The 22913-nt window shown below is 46.6% G+C and overlaps 1 protein-coding gene across 1 annotated transcript; it reads right to left on the bottom strand.

Moving 5' to 3' along the window:
- Window positions 1-340: 340 nt before the first annotated feature.
- Window positions 341-22035, bottom strand: LOC124000418 (collagen alpha-1(I) chain-like). Its single transcript, XM_046306766.1, has 47 exons — window positions 21817-22035; window positions 19398-19589; window positions 18851-18873; window positions 18574-18609; window positions 17366-17458; window positions 16596-16667; window positions 16037-16081; window positions 15492-15545; window positions 14894-14947; window positions 14684-14737; window positions 14442-14495; window positions 14137-14190; window positions 13977-14021; window positions 13773-13826; window positions 13129-13173; window positions 12936-12989; window positions 12309-12407; window positions 12138-12182; window positions 11862-11960; window positions 11668-11721; window positions 11391-11498; window positions 10462-10515; window positions 10189-10287; window positions 9970-10023; window positions 9726-9824; window positions 9262-9369; window positions 8954-9007; window positions 8785-8838; window positions 8524-8568; window positions 8075-8281; window positions 7696-7857; window positions 7316-7369; window positions 6620-6727; window positions 6180-6233; window positions 5991-6044; window positions 5456-5617; window positions 5168-5275; window positions 4705-4866; window positions 4381-4488; window positions 4004-4057; window positions 3779-3886; window positions 3532-3585; window positions 3286-3393; window positions 2898-3180; window positions 2458-2648; window positions 2098-2340; window positions 341-1690 (listed from the first exon to the last, which is right to left on the bottom strand). The coding sequence occupies exons 1-47, from the start codon at window positions 21896-21898 to the stop codon at window positions 1544-1546; spliced, it is 4350 nt and encodes a 1449-aa protein (XP_046162722.1). The 5' UTR covers window positions 21899-22035; the 3' UTR covers window positions 341-1543.
- Between the last annotated feature and the right edge of the window lie 878 nt (window positions 22036-22913).

Genomic DNA, 22913 nt, shown 5'->3' with positions numbered 1-22913 from the left:
CCTGAGCGGATTTAAATTTGAAAAAAGCATTACACCATTTAGCCTATGTTGTAAAGGTAGAGTATTGAAGTATCCATCTTCTGTGCTGTGTTTGTACTTTTGAACCGTCTTTAACACTAACAATGGCCACGTGTTTTTACTTTAGCCTAATTGTTGACTTGGACACGGTTCCACCTTAAATGTTACCTGGTTCTGAGGAGCATATCATTTTCAGAGGGAAACATTTCTGAGATTTTCTTTAATCCTCCTTTCAGTCAAAACAACTGTAACAGGTGCAAGCTGTGCCTCATTCAAGTCCATTGGGCAGTCAGGGAATAGTCAAGATCATGTCTGACAAACATAAGGTAGACCACTTAACATGCTTTATTTCAGCATCCAAAATAATTAAAAACATCTCAAATTTTTATACATATACAAAATAGGTACAGATCCTCTTGTTTTAATCCCCCAACGGTGTGTCTGCTTCGCTCATAATTTGATATTTCCATTTTTTTCTGTGTTCAATTTTTTTCCTCCAAAACCCTTCGCATAAAATAAGAAAACAAAACAACAAAAAAACTAAAACAATGGGGGGGTGGAAGAGGGGTACTGCTAGAAGCACTTGGACAACAAAAGGGGGGGATTTCAAAACGAAACAACAACCAAAAAGTGTCAAAAGATGTTTTAAAAAAACAAACGACAACAAATCCACCTGCTCATTCTGCACGAGACAGGACCGTGTGCATCCTAACTACAGTATACCTCTTGCTATGCCTCTGTTGCAGAGATCTTAGCCAAGACTTGAAACACATCTGTTATGACTGACATCAAGATAATCTGCTAATTTAGCACCGGAAGGTCCTGCAAGCAAGAATGACAACATAGTAGCACAATTTTGATCACCCTCCATTGTCAGGACCTCTTGAAGAATAGCACCTTTTGCAGTTGTTGCTTTCAACCATACTTCTGCCGTGTAAAATCTAACCTGGGCTTCACTAACACTGGGTAACGTGGATTTCTTTTTTGAGGTAGCCATAAGATTCAAAAAGAAGTTGAACCCATGCCTTTGATGCGGCTTTCGTGTGACTTCAGAAGGAAACAACTGCTTCTCCAGGTGGGTACAACAACAAGACACTTCACTGTCATTTTTAAGATTTATTTGACATCACCTGAAAGTGGTACAAAGCATTTGGTTTTCTTTTTCATTGTCCTTCCGCAGTGGTAAAAAAAGTCACCTGTATCTGGGATGTTTTTTTTCTGTCAAACTCCAGGGGGGATTTTACACTTTACAAGTATATATTATTTTCTTTTTGCCAGTGAAACCATTGAGTCTTCTAAAGTGTCCTCGGTGTTGATGGTGGTGGTAATAGTGGTCTCAAAACAGCTTGATGACACACAACCACTGTCTTCAGAAGTGCAGTTTTAAGCAAGTGGACCATTTTTGAACGGCCAAATGAAACTCTAGGGTTTAAAAAAAAAATGCATAGAAAAGGGTTGAGAGGGATGACTGCTAGAAAAAAAACATACACACACACACAAACAATTTCAAGTCCAGATTTCTTTTTTACAAGAAGCAGACTGGGCCAACTTCAATGCCAAATTCCTGATTGGGTGCACCAACGTCCATAGGAGCGATGTCAATAATAGGCAGACGGGATGTTTTCGTTGTCTTGTAGTCGATGACTGTCTTGCCCCATGCACCGGTGTGCGACTGTGATGAGAAAGAAGATGAAAAAGGCACAATCAGAATCCATAGTTGCATTTCCCAATCCACTTAAAATCATTCCCTCCCTTCCCCCTTTCAAAAGACGGCTCCTGGAAAAAGCCCTTTATACCAAGTGATGAAAGAATATCATCCCAGATCACAAAGCCCCTCACATCAAACCCTCATCTGCTTCCAACCAGTGACCCTTGTCCTACATTAACACCACAATCCCAAAAGCCCTTTCCAAGACGACTGCTACTCATGCCCACGGTCTTACATCAACTACCTCTTTTAGAGTCAAGATTTCTCTCTCCAACCATCCCTGAGAGGAAGGATTATTTTGAGAGAAGTTCCTGAGCGGACACAGCCTAAGATACAGCAGAGAGTAGGTAACAGGCGGAAGGAGGACTCACCGTGCAGCCGTCCTCGGTGACGCTGTATGTGAAGCGGCTGTTGCCCTCGGCTCTGATCTCGATCTCATTGGAGCCCTGGAGAAGCAGGGACTTCTTCAGGTTGCCGGACTGCTGGTCCATGTAGGCGATGCTGTTCTTGCAGTGGTATGTGATGTTCTGGCTGGCCTCGGTGGCCATAAGGCGCAGGAAGGTCAGCTGGATGTTAACATCCTTAGCGTTGGAGCCCTCACTGCCATACTCAAACTGTGAGGGAAAGGAGATCGAGATAAAAGTTAGCATCAAGGACTCGTCATCCGAGAGAATGATGCAATTAGGGTCCTCTTTTCCCAACGGCCCAGGTTGTCATGCCGAGGTTCTCACCTGGAAGCCATCGGTCATTGCCTCGCCGAACCAGACGTGCTTCTTCTCCTTGATGTTCTTGCTGGTGTACCAGCTCTTCTTGGGGATATCAGCCTCGGTGGGATAGACGCAGGTCTCGCCGGTCTCCATGTTGCAGTAAACCTTGATGGCGTCCTGGGTGCAGCCCTGGTCGGGGTCGATCCAGTACTCGCCTGCATGGAGAAGAGAGTGGATCGCGTCAAGAACATCTACTGTGATTGTGGTCGTTTTGAGACTCCACAGACAGCAGGACTCAACAGAAACTAAAAGAGCTTGTGTCTACTGAAGATGTCTTTACACACTACGCCAAAACTTGTCTGAACCAATACAGCTCCATGCTTTCCTCAAAGCCCAAGCAATTTCTTGACTAATGAGAAGCGAGCAACCGTAGTCTAGCGAGGGGTTATGACTCTCCAACTCACCGCTCTTCCAGTCGGGGTGGCACATCTTCAGGTCTCTGCAGGTGCGGGCGGGGTTCTTCTTGGTGCCCTCGGGAGAGCGGATGTTCTCAATCTGCTGGCTCAGGCTCTTGAGGGTGGTGTCTACCTCCAGGTCGCGGTCGCGCATCACGTTGGCGTCGTCGGCGCGGAAGTGACGGAAGGGATCGGGGGCCTTCTCCTGAGAGGGCTGAGCAATGAAGCCCATGTCGAATCCACCGCCGGGAGGTCCGGGGGGGCCAGGGGGACCGGGAGGGCCAGGGGGTCCCTATATGTGGAGGAAGCAAAGGCCAACCAAGTTAGGATGTGATGAAGAATAAGAGGAGTACAAGGAGAAAAATATTTTGATTTTGAAGTGGTTGAAGTGACTTACGGAGGGTCCCATCTCTCCAGAGCGACCACGGGGTCCGGGAGGTCCGATGGGGCCGGGCAGACCGCTCATACCATCCTTACCGGCGGCACCAGCAGATCCAGAAGGTCCCTAGTGTAGGGAGAGCCATAGCTTAATACGACAGTGTAGACTATCCACATCATGTTGTCACCAGAGAAGTGATCCACAGTCATAACGTTGCTGTGCTGATAGTTGTGTGACGGTTGTCATAGTGTGGGTCATACTCACTCTAGGTCCAGCGGGGCCAGAGGCTCCAGCAGGTCCTGACTCTCCAGATTGTCCCTAAGGGCAGAAACAACAGATTTAGGTGTCTGTTGTATCAAACGACAATATTACAGGGAGAAGGTTGATTTTTCCCACTTGCTAGGTTTTGTGTTATCTCTTCCTTGTGTGTAGCGACCCATGTCCCTTGATTCTGCTGGAGTCACTTGGGTGTTGTTATTATTGTTGACTTGTAATCAGTAGGGGTACTCACAGAGGGGCCAGGGGGTCCCTGCATGCCAGTGAATCCTCTGTGTCCCTTCATGCCTCGCTCTCCAGCCTCGCCAGACTCTCCCTTGTCTCCACGAGCTCCAGCGGGTCCCTGGGTGGGAATAGGACAGGTGTGTTCAGTATACCCTTTCCTCAGACTCAGAGTGGAAGAGCAAACATTGTATTCATCGCGATGGTTTTATGAATCTGTGATGAGGCATATACGTACAGATGGGCCACGGGGACCAGCAGGGCCAGCAATACCAGCGGGGCCAGCAGGACCCTGAAGAAGAAAGGGAAAGAGAGAGAAAGAGATTATGACAATCAATTCAGTTGATAAACTGAACTCGATGGCATGTCATAAAGACTATGTAGCTCAACTACTAGGAGCTCCAGTATATGCTGTATTCTAACAGGACTACAAACTAAGACATCAACCCCTTCTAGAGCCTTAAAACTAGTTACTGTGCGACGGGCGGCCATTTTGAGGCAACAACCGCTTTCGACATACAGTAAGGTCTCTGAACATCATCAAGTCTGAATTGCTCCCAGTTATGTATTCCTCGCCAGTCTAAGGGAGTAATGGCTGAGGATCTGGACACTTACAGACTCTCCACGGTCACCGGACTTTCCAGCAGGGCCGACGGATCCAGGGGCACCAGGGGGCCCGGGGGCACCGGAAGCACCGGCAACACCAGACTCACCACGCTCTCCCTATAGGCAAGACAGAGGGGAACAGAGACGGGCCAAGAGAAGATCAAACTCCTGACATAATCCCAATACTTTACAGTATGTGATGCCTATTTCAGCCATGCAAGTAGTTGTGTAATGGTGCCCAGTGTAGATTATCTTACAATATGCCAACAGGCTGGTTCCCAAAGTGAAGGGATTGACTCTGTCTTGAGGACAGTGTACGAGCAGAGCTCTCACCTTGGGTCCAGCAGCACCATCGCGACCAGAAGATCCCTCGTTACCAGGAGTTCCCTCACGACCAGGCTCACCAGGTGCGCCAGCCAGTCCAGGGGGCCCCATGGGTCCAGGGGGTCCACGCTCACCAGAGGGGCCACCAGGTCCCTGTTTGCCAGGCTCTCCCTAAAGCAGGAAACAAGAGAACAGGGTTGGACCTCAACCATAACACCGGAGTACCACTACTGAAGTAGCGCAATGACAACTGTACTCTATGAATAAGCTACTGCAAGAGCGTTGCACGCGTTCCATCTTGGCAGAGATGGCACAGAGGGCCTTTAGCATCATCGCGGCAGGCTTATACACCAGCTAGCCACTCTGCCTCATTGAAAACGAGGGATATCCAGCGTGAACGTTGTCTCCTCTGCAAAAGCCTAACGCCCTTTAACGCAAAGTTCTAGCATTATAGCACTCTTGAGGCACTGACCAGTTGTCCGGCGAGGCCGGGGAAACCGCGCTCGCCTCTCTGTCCGGGCAGACCAACAATACCACGCTGTCCACCGATACCCTGAGGTCCGGGAGTTCCAGAGGGTCCCTGTACGAGAGAAAGAGAGAATGGGTCATTGAGGTGTCCCTTTTCTAAAGCGTCAGATCTCAACTCCAGCGGCGCGTGTTACAGGTGCACTCCAAACGGAGTATTTGTATTGTTCTCTCTTGTCAGAGTGTTACTTTGTTAGGATGACAGTGACGGCCCCCCCCAAAAAAGGGTACTTACATTGGGACCATCTCCACCAGGCTGTCCCTTCTCTCCCTGGGCACCAGGGGGTCCGGCAGCTCCAAGCTCACCAGGACGACCGGCGGGGCCAGTCTCACCACGGTTACCCTTCTGTCCTTCCTTTCCACCAGGGCCTGGGGGTCCGGGGGGTCCGCTGTTGCCCTGAAAGAAAGAGGATGGTTGAGTGTGAGACGAGGCTGAAGTTGACCGAATAAACCTGTATCAATGGCTGTTATCGATGACAGTATTGGGATCAACCAAATGCTGAGCTAACGCCTAGCTAGATGCTTGTTTGGGCATCAGGCAATGCCGTTGTGTCTTGGGTTGGTTGCACAATAACATGTTGTATTGCTAGTTGTGCCGTTGTGTTGTGGGATTGCTATCTTAAGCTATAATGGAGCTGCATGCTTGCTTAGTGTTAGCCTATGGTTAAATCTGGAACCGATGGCCAGATCCGGGGTTTTGACTGGTATATTGATGGAGGATGGACATGGTTCAGTTCGAATGGAATGGTGGTAGAGAAAGAAGTACTTACCGATGGGCCGGGAGGTCCAACTCTACCAGCGGCACCGGGGAAACCAGTGGCACCCTAAGGAGAGAAAAGAGAGGCACTGGTCAACCTAGCGTATCAGAGTGGGAAGCTGATGATTCTACTTTGCAAATGCTACCTTGTACAGTCAGACAGATGAGAGATGTTGGGAGGATAAGATACAAAGCTACTTACAGGGGGACCAGCAGCACCACGGGCGCCCTTAGCTCCGGTGTTCCCAGCGGGACCCTGTGTGGATACAGCAGTGCTTCAGTCAGTAAGCAAGAGCAATACAAACACCTCTGTGATACTGTGGTCTTACCGGGTAGACCAATATAACAGCCCTCCAGCTGAAGTCACTGAGAGCACCGCTGTAGGGCTATGATAGTGGAATTCATTTGAATGACTTTAATGCGTATCAATAAAGAACTACGTAATAATATATGCCATTTAGCAGATGCTTTTATCTAAAGTGACTGACAGTCACGTGTGCATACATTTTACATGTGGGTGGTCCCGGGAATCAAACCCACTATCTTGGCGTTGCAACTGCCGTGCTCTACCAACTGAGCTACAGAGAACCATTTAAGATGGGTCAGGGGGGGGTAGCCAGTGGTCAGTCCCACGTGTTATACCTGAGGTCCAGGGGCTCCAGTAGGTCCAGCGGGTCCTTGGGCACCACCGTCACCCTTGGCACCGTTATCTCCAGCCTCTCCCTTAGCACCAGGCTGACCATCACCACCCTGAAGGAGGCGAGAGAAGAAGAAGTGATTGAGTGAATGTAGAGCAGATTAGTGTGGAGGTCCCGTCTAGACTGGATGCTATGATAAGATAAGTCTGTCTCGTTTAATGCCAGCGAATTTAGATTTGTCATAGTGTGCAAGGTGTTACGAGCCATCATCTTGATTGACAACCAATGTCTGTTTGAACTGGCAACGGATTTCTGAGTGAATTGACAAATGTTTTCTGTGTGGATTGAGAAGTCATTTCTGTGTGGATTGAGAAGTGTTTTCTGTGTGGATTAAGAAGTGTTTTCTGTGTGGATTGAGAAGTGTTTTCTGTGTGGATTGAGAAGTGATTTCTGTGTGGATTAAGAAGTGTTTTCTGTGTGGATTGAGAAGTGTTTTCTGTGTGGATTGAGAAGTGTTTTCTGTGTGGATTGAGAAGTGATTTCTGTGTGGATTGAGAAGTGTTTTCTGTGTGGATTGAGAAGTGATTTCTGTGTGGATTGAGAAGTGATTTCTGTGTGGATTGAGAAGTGTTTTCTGTGTGGATTGAGAAGTGATTTCGGTGTGAAATGAGGACAGGTAAAAAGAGGTGTGTGTACTTACAGGAGGCCCAGCGAATCCGGCGGGTCCGGGGGCACCAGACTCACCACGCTCACCCTGGGAGAGAAGGTTAGGGTTAGTCAGGTCAGGAGTGTGTTACAGGTCAGGGACTAGCATCACATGAGTGTGGGTAAGTTCATTCTTCTATACGCCTTTATTTCTACTTCGGTTTCATTCTTTATTGCTCGCTTTGGCGCTCGGTACATTCCGGCACCGTTCTCTACTTTGCTTCGTGCATTGTGGCAACGTGGTCCCTATTCGAAACTACAAGGCTAACTCCCATAGAGCGATGCCCGTGGTAGGGATGCATGTGGAGCTATGTTTTTAGGTCTTTGTGTCATGTCTGTGGTGAGATGGTGACAGGGTGGGCCTGAGGTACTCACAGGTGCACCACGGGCACCAGAAGGTCCAACAGCTCCAGGAGCGCCAGTCTCTCCCTTATCACCAGGAGAGCCAGCAGGGCCGTTGGGTCCGATGGGGCCAGTCATACCACGGACGCCATCCTTACCACCGGCGCCATCAGCACCCTTGACTCCTTGGTCACCCTGTCAAGCACAAGAGTAGCTGAGTTAGTATTGTAAGCTGTGGGTTATGCAGATACAGAGACGAATGGACTCAGTCAAGTCCACTGTAATGCAAGTGGAACTTTGGGTGGATGGAGGGTATGCCACCGAGTGCCACAGAAGTATGAAGTCAAGGCCTACTGATGAACATGAATTTAGGCATGGCGGATGACAAGTGAAGGGCAGCACCGGTACTCACTCTGTCTCCCTTCAGGCCTGGCAGACCACCAGCACCACGCTCTCCGGGCATTCCTTGCAGGCCAGGGGGTCCTTGGCCACCGGGGGCTCCTGCGGCACCAGCCTCTCCCTTAGCACCATCGTTACCAGCAGAGCCAGGAGAGCCACGGGCACCAGAGGGTCCAGATGGGCCGGGGGCACCACGCTCACCGGGGAAGCCTCTGTCACCCTGGGGTATGGAGAGAAGAGAGGGCATCAGCTTTGGTTCCGGTACATCACATCACATGTATATAAGATGAAGGAGGTTATCGATGTCAATGCTAATGTCTTTAGCCTGCGTCGGCTGGGTGCTAGTCTGTTGCTGCTTTAGCTGTTAGCCGTTGTCTTGTTTGGCTAGGCCGCTAGGCTACAGTGTAGCTGTAGCAGTCTACCACCCAGGAAGTGATGTCATTATTATTCTGGGATACTCACTCTAGATCCAGCGGAACCAGGGGCACCACCCTCACCGGGCAGACCCTAGATAGGAGAGGAGAGAGAGAGAGAGAGAGAGAGAGAGAGAGAGAGAGAGAGAGAGAGAGAGGATATTAGAGATCACAAATAGAGATTTGAGATTAGCATTGTCAAGTCACAAATCTTGTCAGAAAGTCAAGTATCATGTAGTGATGAGTACCAAGGACAAGGCATGGGGAAGTGAGTGACACCAAAGATGCTGTACTCCTGTAGTATTCTTACCTGCTCTCCGGGCTTGCCAGTCTCACCAATAGCACCTTGGGGTCCTGAAAGTCCCTGTTATACAAAGAGACAAGTGAGAGACAGGTGAGGCCAGGGCCAGAGGTCCTGAAGTAGGTGGAGATCTGTGATTGGTCAGATGCTGATAATTTCCAATAGTTCAGTGCTGTACCTGGAATCCAGGGGGGCCACCGGCTCCCTGCTCGCCTCGCTCTCCAGAAGGTCCCTATGAGGAGAAGGAGGAGAGTCGGTTAGGAAAATCAGTGTGACCGGCTTAATGGTGAGTGCTACACCTTGGTAGTGGATGGAGTTACCCCCATATAATGTAAGCAAAAACAAACTGAGTGGTTTTGCAGTCTCCTAGCTGGCTTGTATTAGTGATAGTGTGTTTTCTTGTGTGCAAGTGTGACACAGTGCAGGCAACGCTGAAGAATCAAGCACTGTGTGTGAAGCAATGAGGGATGCTGGAAGTGAACTTACGGCAACACCGGGGGCACCAGGAGCACCAACATCACCATCTTTGCCGGGAGCGCCAACAGCGCCACCGGGTCCCATGACTCCTCTCTCACCAGGCTTGCCACCCTCACCCTACAGGACAAAAACAAATACCCATTAGCTCATTTCCCATCAGAGAGCAATACTGTATACTGAAACCTAGGTTTTAGGCTATGGACAACTAAATCATACATTGCAGTGAAGGCTGCTGAGGTGAGAAGGGCTCATAGTAATGGCTGGAATGGAGTCAATGGAATGATATCAACAACATGGAATCCATATGTTTGATACCATTCCATTGACTCAATTCCACCCATTGTTACAAGCCTTCCTCCCCCTCAGCAGCCTCCACTGATGCATTGTTTCCTAGCAATTTCAGATCTAATTTCTCGAATTAGCCCGTACAATATTGTGCCCGAGTGAGAGCAGCGCGAGAGAGGGTTACTCACAGCGGCTCCCTTAGGTCCGGGGAATCCCATGACTCCGGGCTGGCCTCTGGCTCCAACGGGGCCGGGAGGTCCGGGGCGACCATCTTGACCACCGGCACCCTGTCACAGGAGAGGGGAGAGAGTCAGTGACCAGAGTGATATCGGGCTACCTAAGTAGCCATAGGTCTTTGTCTTTATCAGTGTCTTTCAGTGTCGTTGACTTGGTGTCGTGAGGGTCAGGTGAATCTGTAGCTGAGGAACTTACAGAGGGGCCAGTCTTGCCATCGGGACCAGGGCTGCCAGGGCTACCAGTCATACCCTAGAGATGGGGGGGGGCAAAGGTGAGAGGGCAAAGGTCAGGTACATAACATATCTTGATATGCCATATTAACATGAATATATGAGTTTCATTAATCTAGTATCTATTAGTTGTTGAGTATAACAAAGGTCCTGTGATCTGAGACCGATCCCCTGTCTAACTCACCTTGGATCCAGGCATACCAGGCTCGCCGTTGCGGCCAGGCTCACCAGTGTTACCCTTAGCTCCAGCAACTCCGGCGCCACCACGCTCACCAGGGCCACCCTGTGATGGAGGGAGAGAGAGAGAGATGGAGAGATGAGTTTGCTGTACTTAGCTAGTGACCATAGCATGTAGCAACATTTGGTGGTGCACTGTAGTATATACATTTGAACAAGTGGGTGGGTGTTGCAGGTGTGGATGTGTGTCTGTTCCAGGTGTGTGTGTGTGTGTAGTCACCTTGGGGCCAGCAGCTCCATCAGAACCAGGGAAACCGCGGCTGCCAGGGCCACCCTGTAGGGGGCGACAAACACAACACAGGTCAATACCTCAACACCGTCACTCAGTCAGTACCAGAACATTACTACTACCTCAGCACCATAACACAACCATTCAGTAACACTACATTACTGCTCAGCAGTCACAGCCCTCTGGTGGCCAAATGAGGTGAAACATCAGGGAGAGGGCGACAGTTACATTTAGCTGACTGGGAACCAGAGAGGTTGTTAGGTAGATATTGGTTCCAACGAGCTAAGCATTCATAAGTCAAAATGTGATTATTTATGTGATGGAATAGTCATGGAGATATCATCATTGTGAATGCGTGTGCCAACACTAGCTGTACTGTGAGGAAGTAAGCAATGTATGAAAAGACTAAAAAATGACTATAAAAAGACTAAACAGTTTATTGAGGCAGGGGGAGGGTAATCTAAAACTAAAAGATTGGAGGACATGTGGTGTAAGAGGACAGTGAAACTGGCTGTCCTAAGTGTAAGGGGTAAGAGGACAGTGCAACTGGCTGTCCTAAGTGTAAGGGGTAAGAGGACAGTGCAACTGGCTGTCCTAAGAGTAGGGGGTAGGAGGACAGTGAAACTGGCTGTCCTAAGAGTAAGGGGTAAGAGGACAGTGAAACTGGCTGTCCTAAGAGTAAGGGGTAATAGGACAGTGAAACTGGCTGTCCTAAGAGTAAGGGGTAAGAGGACAGTGAAACTGGCTGTCCTAAGAGTAAGGGGTAAGAGGACAGTGAAACTGGCTGTCCTAAGAGTAAGGGGTAATAGGACAGTGGAACTGGCTGTCCTAAGTGTAAGAGAAGGGGGATTCCTACATGTAAAGAAGAGGAGAACAGCATGATGAAGAGGGGACAGTGTGTGACCATCTGGGTTACTTACGCGCTCGCCGGGGGCTCCACGGGCACCAGCAGCACCGGGCTCACCACGGGACCCTCTCTTGCCTTCCTCACCAGCAGGGCCGGCGGGTCCCTGGACTCCAGCGGGGCCCTGGGTAATGGAGAAACAAGATGGAGGTCAGAGAAATTGAGGGTGGCAAGGCATTGTGCTTAGATGTGGATCAGACACATACAGGCTGCTGACAGAGTATGTGTGTACAGTGTACATGGTGTGGGTGACTTGGTGGATCATATTTGAGTAAGTCAAAAGGTGTACTTACAGACTCTCCCTTAGCACCAGCCTCTCCCTTGGCTCCATTAGCACCAACCTCACCCTAGGTTGAAGAAATAACAAACATCGTTATCATTATTATTATCATCGTTATAGAAACACTCAAACTTTAGATAAGATATCATTATATATTATATATATTTACAATATTTAGTGATAGAAGTCAGAGAGAGCTGGACTTACAGTGTTACCCTTGGGTCCGGGAGCTCCACCAGCTCCCTGGGGTCCGGGGGGTCCACGGGGTCCAGGGAAGCCAGGAGCGCCAGCAATACCAGCAGAACCCTAAAGGAGGCAGCAGAGAGACAATCAATATACTTCCTGGATTCATCATCACTGAGAGACCAGTCAGTGACAACAATCTTGGTTATTTCCAAAGTTGAACTCTAACAAATAACAAGACAAACCTATGACAACTAAAATGGCTAGTTCACTGAGGAGTGAGGTGAGGTGTATACTTACAGGGGCACCCTTGGTACCGGGGTTTCCGTCAGCACCGTTGTTTCCCTACAAGAGACACAAACCAATGGGTTAGAGGTGGAACGTCGCTCACAAGGATAACAAATGTAACTTCAAGTCTCCCACACAGTCCAGAGGTGTATTTCACTAGAAGTTTCTGAGGGTGAAACTCACAGCAAGGCCAGCAGGGCCAGCGGGTCCTGGGTTACCAGCCTCTCCACGGGATCCCTGGGGTCCCTCACCACCACGAGCTCCCTGGGCACCAACCTCTCCCTGTTGGGGTGAAGATAGATATGGTCAGGGCAAGAACAGAAAGAACATGGAACTAGTATTGTACTAGTACTACCCTGCACAAGTACTACTCAAGTAGTACTACTGCTACCAAGTCAAGTACTAGTGTACTATACTACCCTACTCCCTAGTACTTCCCTATGGTAGTTCTGTACTAATACTCGACTATGCTGCCATTCAATAGAATCATATCCACATTATAAATCAATGTGACCTCTGAAAGTCACAAGGTCACATGGCATGGCACAATCACAATAGTGAAGCTGGATATACTTTCAACTGGCTACTTTCAACTGGCAGCCAACTACACACGGTTTCATGCGTCCATTGTTGTTGTTTTTTTTCTTTTGTGCTAGAATGGATGTACTGTATGTTTTATCTCACCTACCTCTCCAAATACGGCCCCCTGGGAAAGAACTAGAGGTGAGGGTAGAGGGTGGAGGATATAGGACAGAAGGTAGAAGGTATACAGGTGTGTGAACACGGATTAGGTGCAAGTTGACATCTTACCTTGGCTCCGGGGCCACCGGGGAAACCGGGGGCACCAGCGGGGCCAGTGGGGCCCTAAAATACACGAAAACAAGAGAGAGAGAGGATTGAGTTACAGTCTAAATCATGAATATGGCATGAGTGTGCTTGTGTACCAATATGTTTCTGTTGATGGTTGTGTATGTGTGAATAGACAGCTGACATTAGTACTTACAGGAGGACCAGCAGCACCAGCAGCACCATCGTTACCACGAGCACCCTGCAGGAGAGAAAGGTACAAAGAGAGAGAGAGAGAGACACACAACTGGGTCAGATGCAACCAGCTACCACCCTTCAGGGTCAAATTCCAATATGGCTGAACTGTAAACATCAATTGTAAACAAACAAAATGGCTGACCCTTCAATGTCAGAATCCAACATGACACTGTAAAACGAATGAACTGACATACTGAATTTTTTAGAACATATAAAATATGGCTTCCTACTGAGGCCAGTATGCAAGGCTGTACAAGGCGTATGTTCAACAAAATAGGACATTCAGGTAAATCAGTTTGAGGCATTTTGTAGATTGAGAGTAAGAATGGTTGTTTCCAACAAGTTAGCCCTGGACTGACATACAAAATGACTTGGGAAATGTGATGACCTTTGAACTATGGGAACCGGTGTCCCTGTCAATAGGACTATGTTGTGATGATGATATTGCACCCCTTGTTTATTGTTACAGGGGGTGGTGTAAAGTACTTAAGTAAAAATACTTTAAAGTACTACTATTTAGGTATTTTTACTTTCCCTCCAGTATGACAATTGGATACTTTTTCCACAACTGGTTACGGGGGGGGGGGGGGGGGGTTGACTTACAGCAGCTCCGTTGGGACCAGCACGGCCTCTCTCGCCAGGCAGACCACGGGGTCCCTAAAAGAGAGGGACAGATATTGGCACGGTAAGTAATCATGGCTGCCATTCACATTGCTACTGCTGCAGAATGCTAAAAATGCTAGTGATCCTCTCTCTACACTCATATTATTTTGTAGGTCTGCTGACAAAATGGAGGGTGGGACTCACCATGGCTCCAGCGGCTCCGTTCTCACCGGATGCACCACCCTCTCCCTGAGGAAGGACAAACAGACACAGACAGGTCAGTGAATGGGGGACGAGAGAGGGGAAAGGGGGATGGTGTGTGATTTCAACATCCGTAGGAGTGGTGGAGGAGAAGGAGTCTCACCTTGGGTCCAGCAGGGCCAGACTCTCCCTTAGCTCCATCAAGACCGCTGAATCCCTAGAGAAGGAAGTAGAGAGGGAGAGAGAGGGAGGGAAAGAGGACAAGATTAGAGGAGAGGAAAATAGGGCAGATTGTATTGCTGCTATTTGGGAAGTATAGGCTAATGTTGCCACCAGACACTGATCCAAGATCTGTTTAAAGTGCACCCCCTTCATGATTAAGTTTAGACATGGGGACGTTTAGCTGATCCTGGATCTGTTCTGGAGAGCAACTACTACCAGGACAGTTTGGGGGATGCGGTTACTCACTCTGTGTCCCTTGATGCCGGGAAGGCCGGGGGTTCCGGGGAATCCACGAGCTCCCTGGAGGGAAAGAAAGAGAGAGAAAAAGAAAGCGTGTTATGATGGTTTAACATCCCTTCAAGTATATGAGATGTCTCATGGTGTCTGACCATTAGGTGCTATTGCTCTTGAGACTAACGTTCTAGAGTGAGTGTATGGATGGAGTATGGAATGACATAAGGTGACATTAGAATGACATTGTGACTCACCTGTGGGCCGGAAGCGCCACGCTCACCGGGGCGACCAGGCTTGCCAGACTCACCCTGGATGAGAAAAGGGTAGGAAGGAAGAGGGGGAGACAAGGTGAGGAATAAATTATGCTCCAAATCCATCCCCCTTATGAATATCTTACCCAGAAATTGTCCTGGGACATAGATGTTTAAAGGTCGATTTTAATGATGGATATCTTGGTGACTTACATCATCTCCGTTCTTGCCAGGGGGACCGGCAGGACCACGGGGACCCATGGGACCCTGTAAGAAATAAACCACTGGATGAGAAGGCTGTGTGTGTGTGTGCGTGTGTCTGTGCGTTTGTGTGTGTGTGAGATATCTTGATATGAGAAATATAATTACAATTTGTCAGTAATGGAAATAATCTAGGATCATTTGTCAATAATCTAGAAACTATAATTAATAGGTAGGACAGACAAAATACTATTGGAAGATGGTGATGTGTGTGCGTGTGCATCTGTGTTGTGTGTGTGTGTGTGTGTATGGGGGGGGGGGCTACATTAACAAACATTGGCGACCCTGTGACCTTAGTGGAGTCCATTCCAAGCATCAGGCTAGGGCGAGGCCTATGCAGGTGACTTAGTATTCTGGAGATTGTTTGGAAGTTTTTTTTTCACGTGTAGCTATTGTATATTGATTTATTTTTTGTATTTTTTTGCATTGCCCTGCAGAATATGGTGTAGAATTTAGCTCAAAGTGCGTGTTTGTGAGGGATTCAGATACTGAGGTGATATTGAGATGGCGGTGTATCATTTTGTGGAAGATTCCGGAACGAGATACTCACAGAAGAACCAGCCTCACCAGGCTCACCAGGGGGGCCAGTGAAACCCTGAGGTCCCTGTAGGGGGAGACAAAGAGACAATGTCAGACTATGACGTTCATCCATCCAAAAAACAACATTGTTTAGTTCTGTTGTCATTGGGCTATGAGCATATGGGAGAATGTGTCCTGTGGGTAAAACACTCCCACGATCATTATAGTTATCGAAGACTGAAACGGAATGTAACAACAACAAAAAACTGAACAAAAAAGCAAAACAAATAAGTCTAAAAGTAAAGCCAATGAGACACTAAACCTGAAATCAAATGACAAGAACTAAACAGATACTAAATAGAAATGGTCAGGAACCTATCAAATGAAACTAAGTTTACATGCATATATATGCCTACATATTAAACAACTCGAGAGAGAGAGAGAGACTTCCACTCCCATCATGCAATTCAGCTGGGGTCATAAACTGACCTCTTTTTGACCGTTGACCCGAGGTCTCTTCCCCTACATGACAAATGTCACTTAAACAGCTAGAACACAAAGGGGAGGGATACTTACACTTGAGCCAGGAGGTCCTGGGGGACCACGGGGACCCATGGGGCCCTGTCAATCAAAAGGAAGAGAAAAAAAAATCAGTCAATTATTGACCAATCACATCAGTCTTCCTATTAGAATACATCTTTGAGAAGGAGCCAACTGACCAAAGGACCAACCAAAGTGTGGGTGGGTGAGGGTTAAAGTCCTCCCAAAGTATACATTCTAATGCCCAAAAGTCATACCAGGAAGAGTGATATTTGAATAGTGGTATCAGTCACTTTTCAAGGCATCTAAACAGTGGTAACAGGGAGATTATGAGTCAAAGATTATGCAGATATCTCAAACATGTACATTAGCTGTTTATGGAATATGGAGGTACATAAGACATGAAAATATCTTATTTTTTAAGGGATAGTATTTGCTGTGACCTGTGGAGTACCACAGAGGTCAATTTGTGTGACTTCTGCTGAGCAAAAGTCTCTCATGGCCATAGTTTGTGGTAGTGCCTATACATCAAACAGATTCCATGAGTGAGTGATACTACTGGGCCAGCAGGCTCTGTGTAGTTGTATGTCCGTACCATGGGGCCGGGCATGGACATGCCACCACCGCTCTTCTCATCAAAACCACCAGACATCTGAGGGGAGAAGTTCTGTAGGGGAGACACAAGGGAGAGATGTGTTACAGTCAGTCAGTATTGGAAATCAGGAGAACAGTGCTGTGAGCTCGACATACAGTATATGGATGGGCCTAACACGGCTAGAGAATGCAAGGCACTAGGCCTGTCCATATCAATGAGAGATCTGTTCATATCCATTACATATCTACAGGGTGACTACCTCTCTGGCGTTCTCTATGTTATCTACAGTGCTGTGTTAGGCATGACCTCCCTGTCCACTCCTGGCTGGGCGCTGTCCACCTGCCCTGGTGCTGAAATACAGACTGCACTGCACTCTAACCAGGATAGCTTAACATTACACCTCCCGTGCTCTTGCCTGTACTCTTTCTGGAAGTTTATCATTCTGAATAGACAATAGTTTCTGTTGTATTTACTGCGCTAACTGTATTTGGAGCCTGTCCAGACTACATGGAGATCAGTGAAGTTAAGATAAGTGACATCATAAGAGGGTGTTGCTGTGTTCTCCTACCAGCTGTCAGAGGTAGCCACTTTCTCCCATTTCTTTAAATCTAAGTTACTAACCCCAAACAGAAGCTGCCCCTAATCTCTGATCTAGGATCAGTTTCCTCTGTCTAACGCATAACCTTTTAACCTTTCCACCTGGGTCAAAAAGCTGACCCCTGGGTCATTACTAAGTGGGCTAAACGTCCATCTTGGCCTGAGCTACTTACTCCGCCGAGGCCAGGGGGTCCAGGGGGGCCTGGGGGTCCAGGAAGGCCGGGCTGGCCGGGAATACCATCGTTACCGGGGAAACCAGCAGGTCCCTGAGGTAGAGACGAGAGAGAGAAGCTGGTTAGTGATGAACTATCACAGAGACATAGTAGTAGTCATTGAATATGGAAAAGGGCTTCGTCGTTAACTATGGGGGATAAGGCATCAGTGAAGAGTGACAAGGGGAAAAGCTAACATAGGCTTGGGTTTGGGGTGAACTCAAGGCATAAGGGCCCCTAGTATATTAGGAGCAAATTGATGGGTCAAATCTGTGATACCTTCAGATTACTTGTACATTAGTCTAGCTATCTATCTGTCCTTCCATACATCAATCTCTCTCTTTGTTCATCCAACTCTATAAGTATCTACCAGTCTGTCCATCCATCCATCCATCCAACTGTCTCAGTTATAAGACAATCCCAAGTGACTTGAGTCAGAAAGATTGTAACACTACACTGTACCCACTTAAAAGTATTCGGTTAGGGCCAATCAGTCACTGTCCCAGATATTGTGAGAACTACATTATACTTCAAATGAATTTGAAATGGAGTAGAACTATTCAAGTTGAGAAATGGTAGTTCTATTTCAATAAATGTGCAATATATCTGCATATGCTGAAAATCCGCACATATCTCAAAATGCTAGTCACCAAATGGGTATCGAGACAGGTTGGGTTTTGGAGTACGTATAGCATCTATACCAATTGAAGAATATGAATTGAGATTTAAATAATTAGCTCCACCAGTAAACTCCAAAGCCTCTGGATGTACATGTCTATCCGTTGCCTTCGATAATAATCTGACCTCATGTCAGACATTACCAATATAAAAGCAGAATCTACTAATGGCTAATATCTTATAGGCCAAAACTCCGCTATGAGTATTACGAGATAACACAACAGTCATTATGAGTGATATGTGCAAGATGCGAGGCCTGTCGTTGAAGACAGAGACAAAAGGCACCACAAGTACAGAAATACACCAGAACACAAGGGTCAAATCTTAACTTGGGATACAGGTGCAAACTTTAAAACGTCCACACACCTCTGTCAAAGGAGGATTGGTGAAAGACTGTGACTTGAAGTTTTGCATGCATCTCATGTTTGTTAGGTTTTGGCCCCCCAGGAAGTGAATACAAAGCATGATAGGAATAAGGAAGTGGAACGTACTGGCTCTCCCTTGGCTCCACGATCACCCTGGGGTCCCTATTTGACGGGAAAATAGTAGCATTAGGTTATGATTGTAAATGAGGGTGTGGTTCTTATTGTCCTATGGCCTTACTAGTTTTGCAGTCCAGATCAAATAGTTTTGTTGCAATGATGTGTTTATAATGAATCAACAATAAAGAATACATGTAAAGTACACTTTAAACGTTAACGATAATATCAAATCTAATTATAAGTTTTATCTAATAGATAATAACAATAAGGATAATATCATATTTACCTCAACCTTTGGCTCCTGGAAGCCTATGGTAGCAACAAACAAAAAAACAATTAGATTAAAATGTGAAATATCTGAAATAGTCTGAACAGTAAACAACTTAAATATTTGTAGGGAGTATTCAAATTGTACATAAGGCCTATGCTATTAGATTTAGAACTAATAGGGGCCTACAATCTCTGAACTAGGGCTAATGAAAATGTACACAAAATGCCCAATTTAAGACTAGTTCAAAGTTGAAAGGAAGGCCAAAGGTAGTTAGGAGGTGGCAGTGGCACCAGACTGGTCATGCGCATAATATGTGCCTGGAGCACTGAGAATCCCATCACATTTCGGAGGAAAAGGAAAAAAAAGTGACTGGTGTGTTTGGAATAAAGGTAAATCCAAGTTTATTCCTCGTTGGCCATCCATAAAATGCTGTCCAACCCCTTAAAAGTAAAAGCACATAGTCCCTCTGAGGCCTCGAAAAACTTTTCAAAACTGACTCTGGAAGCGCCTGCCCCTGTAACGTAAACTCCGTGAACGTTGCGTCGGGAGGAAATCGGCGTACCGTCGTCGGGGCAGATGGGGCAGCATTCATCGTGGGGGATCACTGGATTGGGGCAGTCGGATGTGTCCTCGCAGATAACTTCGTCGCACATGACCGTGCCGCTGTCGCACACGCAGATCTGGCATGGCTCGGGTTTCCAGACATCTCTGTCGTTGTAGTATTGACCATCCAACGTACAGCTGCCGGCGGTGCCTGAGAAAGATGCAGAGAGGAAATAGGTCAGAACGCTGCCTTCAATGTCGACTTGGAAGGCACGGATTCCCATGTGATGACGCCTTGACCAGGTGATGTACACGAAAATGTATGCACTCACCAAGTCGCTCTGGATAAGTGTCTGCTAAATCAACTCCAGTCCTCGAGTACCCCCACAGTACACATTTTCTTCTAGCCCCAGACAAACTGACCTGATTCAACTTGTCAACTAGCATTAATCCCCAACAAGTTCATTCAGGTGAGTTTGTCAGGGGCAACAACAAAAATGTGTGCTGTTGGGGGTACTCAAGGACTTGGGTTAAGAAACACTGTGCTAAAGGACAAATGTATTTGTAATGCCTTGATTGGAATGAACAACAGGACAGGAGGCCTGGAAAACGACTCAAGTAAGGCCTATGTCCTACATTTATATTAACAAATATTATTGAAATGTAAAATAGCAATTCCTGAGGGGTATACTACAAAGTAGGCTCAATTAGTTACCCGGATAACTTGCCTAAATCTGAAACAATTAATTTTCTTAATGAACCAGAAAATGAATAACGTTAAGTTAAGTTTACAATTGGCTCATTAATCCCACTCCTCTCCCCTGTAACTATTCCCCAGGTCGTTGCTGCAAATGAGAACATGTTCTCAGTCAATTTACCTGGTAAAATAACGGATAAATAAAATAATTTAAAAAGTATTTCAGTTTATTTTATTCAAATTAGCTGGCTAACTAATTGATCCTGCTTTGTATTATACTCAGCAGGATTGACTACCTCAAAATTCGTTTTGAGCTTGTTTATTTATTGTTAGATATCCAACCGGACATTGCATTTCCAAAGTAAGCCCATCTAGCGCTCGAACTAGGCCTATAAATAGCCTATATTATATATTGTATTGATGGCTAATTTGTGGTCTTCGTTTAGCCGTAGGCCCGCCTACCTGTGTCCAAACCAACAATGTTGGTCCACTGGAGTTACTACAATTTGACTGTAGAGGGCGAAACAGTCAGTGGAAAAGGTCCACGTCGTCAATGTTGTCCTCCAAACGCCGCTGAAATAATTGAAAACTATCGGCTTGGCAAGAACAAGCGTTTATCCCCCAGTGGAAAGTTTCCGAAGTCTCAATGTGTTTTCAATTATCATTTAAAAAAATGAAAGGGGATGGTAGGTGGCGCGTCTAAAGCATTCCATTGTTGGAGTTGCATGTCAGAACCACATGGTGGCGCTACTGGGCCGTAGAGCGAATTTGCACATCTGTCCGCCCCAGATGCAACTAGAAACCCTATACTCAACCCGTCTAGACAAGTTGACACCATAATCCAATACATTAAAACGGATTATGTAGTTTGTCTATAGGTAATGCATTCGGTTCTTATATTTTATCTCTATTATAATAAACTTTTTGTAAGTGGCTACCTAGGCCAAATAACTGAGCTTGAAACTCTTCAAGGGAATTTGCGCATGATGATGCTTTGTCCTCTCCTTCAATGTTTAGGTCAATGTATTCTTTCCTCAAAAGTAAAACAATTATTTTTGAAAATATATTGCCTACGTGTGATGAATGACTGTATCCTAGGCCATATGCCATTTAGAAAAACCAGAGGTTCAAGATTTCCATCGTTCAGGAATGACCCTGTTATTTTTCAACTTGGCTGACATTTAGCCTCAGGCTACAAATTATTGTTTAATAACCAACACCTGTATCCTTTATTTCCAGACTGTTGAGCCATACAGGCCTATTCAATTCCACTCAATCCAATGGGCAGAGAGTTGGCATGCCTTGTGGCTTTCCCCTCTATCCCTTACGTGCATCCCAATATTTCCCGCTGTTAAAATGTACCTCCAGGGTATCAAATAAGGAGTGGAAGGGAAAGCCTTGGAACCTGTACCAACTCGTTCCAAAAGCACGTGCCAAAGCATGAGAAGGCCAACGAGCAATGATGCGCATACACTCTGCTCAGGTTGCAAGAGGTAGGCTATCCTTATTAATGCCACACAACAACAACAACAACAACAAAAAACAGGGAACCAATAAACACTCACCACAGATAAAGAATAGAAATGTATCCCAATATGCATATGTATCGGACTGGCTCAGTCATCAGCAAACCTTGTCCCTATGAAAACCACTTTTCTCCATCAACCCACTGTTTTTCCATATCGATTTCGTTAAGACAACACATACCAGAGGCAAGGATAGACTTAAAAGTGACACTTACGATCGTCCTCGCCTTGTCCTCTTGCCAAAAGCACTGTTGCGCTGAGCAACAGCGCTAACCGAATATCCACAAAGCTGAACATGGCTAAATATTAGACATGTAGACTCTTTGAGGCGAGAGGGAAGTTTTTTTTCCGTTAGACTCCAATCATACAAGTAGGGTCCGGTCCTCTGTATTTCCAATCCAGACCCCGCAGAAAACTCCCTACTGCCTACAGAAACTTTTTGCCCTGCCTTTTATATTCCAAACTTTTGGGGAGGTGCTGGCTTCACCAGAAAGCTCTTGCATGGTCATGTTCATTAAAAAAAGTCCCTCCTTCCATCAGTGCAAAGGGGGTGTCTTATGCACCTTTTTCATCTTAAAGTCTCAGGAAACTTGATATTTCTAGAAAAGGTGGAGGCTTTGTTAAAAACCATCTCATCCTGGCTTAGACAGGCGACAGGCTATGACATCTCCAAAAGTCGATTGGCGAGGAGGGCCCGGATACCTAGCTCACTTTCGGTAGATTCTTCAGGGTTGCAATTAAATAGAAACGAGCTGTGCACAGGAAATGGACTTAAATGATGTTCCTTAACTCGCTTCTGTGTTTCCAGGCAGATGTTATTTTGTTGTCAATAATGCTTTGCAGTTGTAGCACAGTGTTACTTTTACGAGTAAAATTGCCACATCAACGGGCACTAAATTGGGCATGCACAGTAAGCTCAGGAGCTGTGGTTTCGTTGCCATGTATTATTCTGTGGGGATGGATTGGCTGTTGCTTAGCAGACCTATACATCTGTGTCCAGGCCAATGCTATTTCTGATCGAGATGTATCTATCGGAAACGTTTGCCTACATTTTTGTGTACGGTGAAATTGCTCATCTATTGAATCCAGATGTGGGGCACTATCGAATGTATTTCTACGATTATTTTCGCTTTTGTAGTAAATGTGGTTTGAAGGTCTATGACCGATCATATTGGGAGAGGTGTGCAGGCTTTAGATAACCTATTGCATGTAGCCCATCATCATATCGATAAGGATCTTGATTTCTGAAAGGATGGCTGCTAGGCCTTACTGAGCTACAGTTTAGGGGAGGACTGTCGTTATGTGGCACAAT

Source organism: Oncorhynchus gorbuscha, linkage group LG16 (assembly GCF_021184085.1).
Source record: "Oncorhynchus gorbuscha isolate QuinsamMale2020 ecotype Even-year linkage group LG16, OgorEven_v1.0, whole genome shotgun sequence".
Taxonomy (NCBI): Eukaryota; Metazoa; Chordata; class Actinopteri; order Salmoniformes; family Salmonidae; genus Oncorhynchus; species Oncorhynchus gorbuscha.
The sequence above is the reverse complement of the archived record's forward strand: the minus strand, read 5'-3'. Positions and strand labels throughout refer to the sequence as shown.

What these genes read in the sequence shown, in the direction of transcription:
- LOC124000418 (XM_046306766.1), bottom strand. Translation starts at nt 21,898, where the DNA reads ATGTTCAGCTTTGTGGATATTCGGTTAGCGCTGTTGCTCAGCGCAACA. An exon ending in CAGGACCTCCTGGCTCAAGT is followed by an intron (nt 15,546 to 16,036) that starts GTAAGTATCCCT and finishes CTCCCCCTACAG; the next exon opens with GGACCTCAGGGTTTCACTGG. An exon ending in CCGGTGGCCCCGGAGCCAAG is followed by an intron (nt 12,408 to 12,935) that starts GTAAGATGTCAA and finishes TCACCCCAACAG; the next exon opens with GGAGAGGTTGGTGCCCAGGG.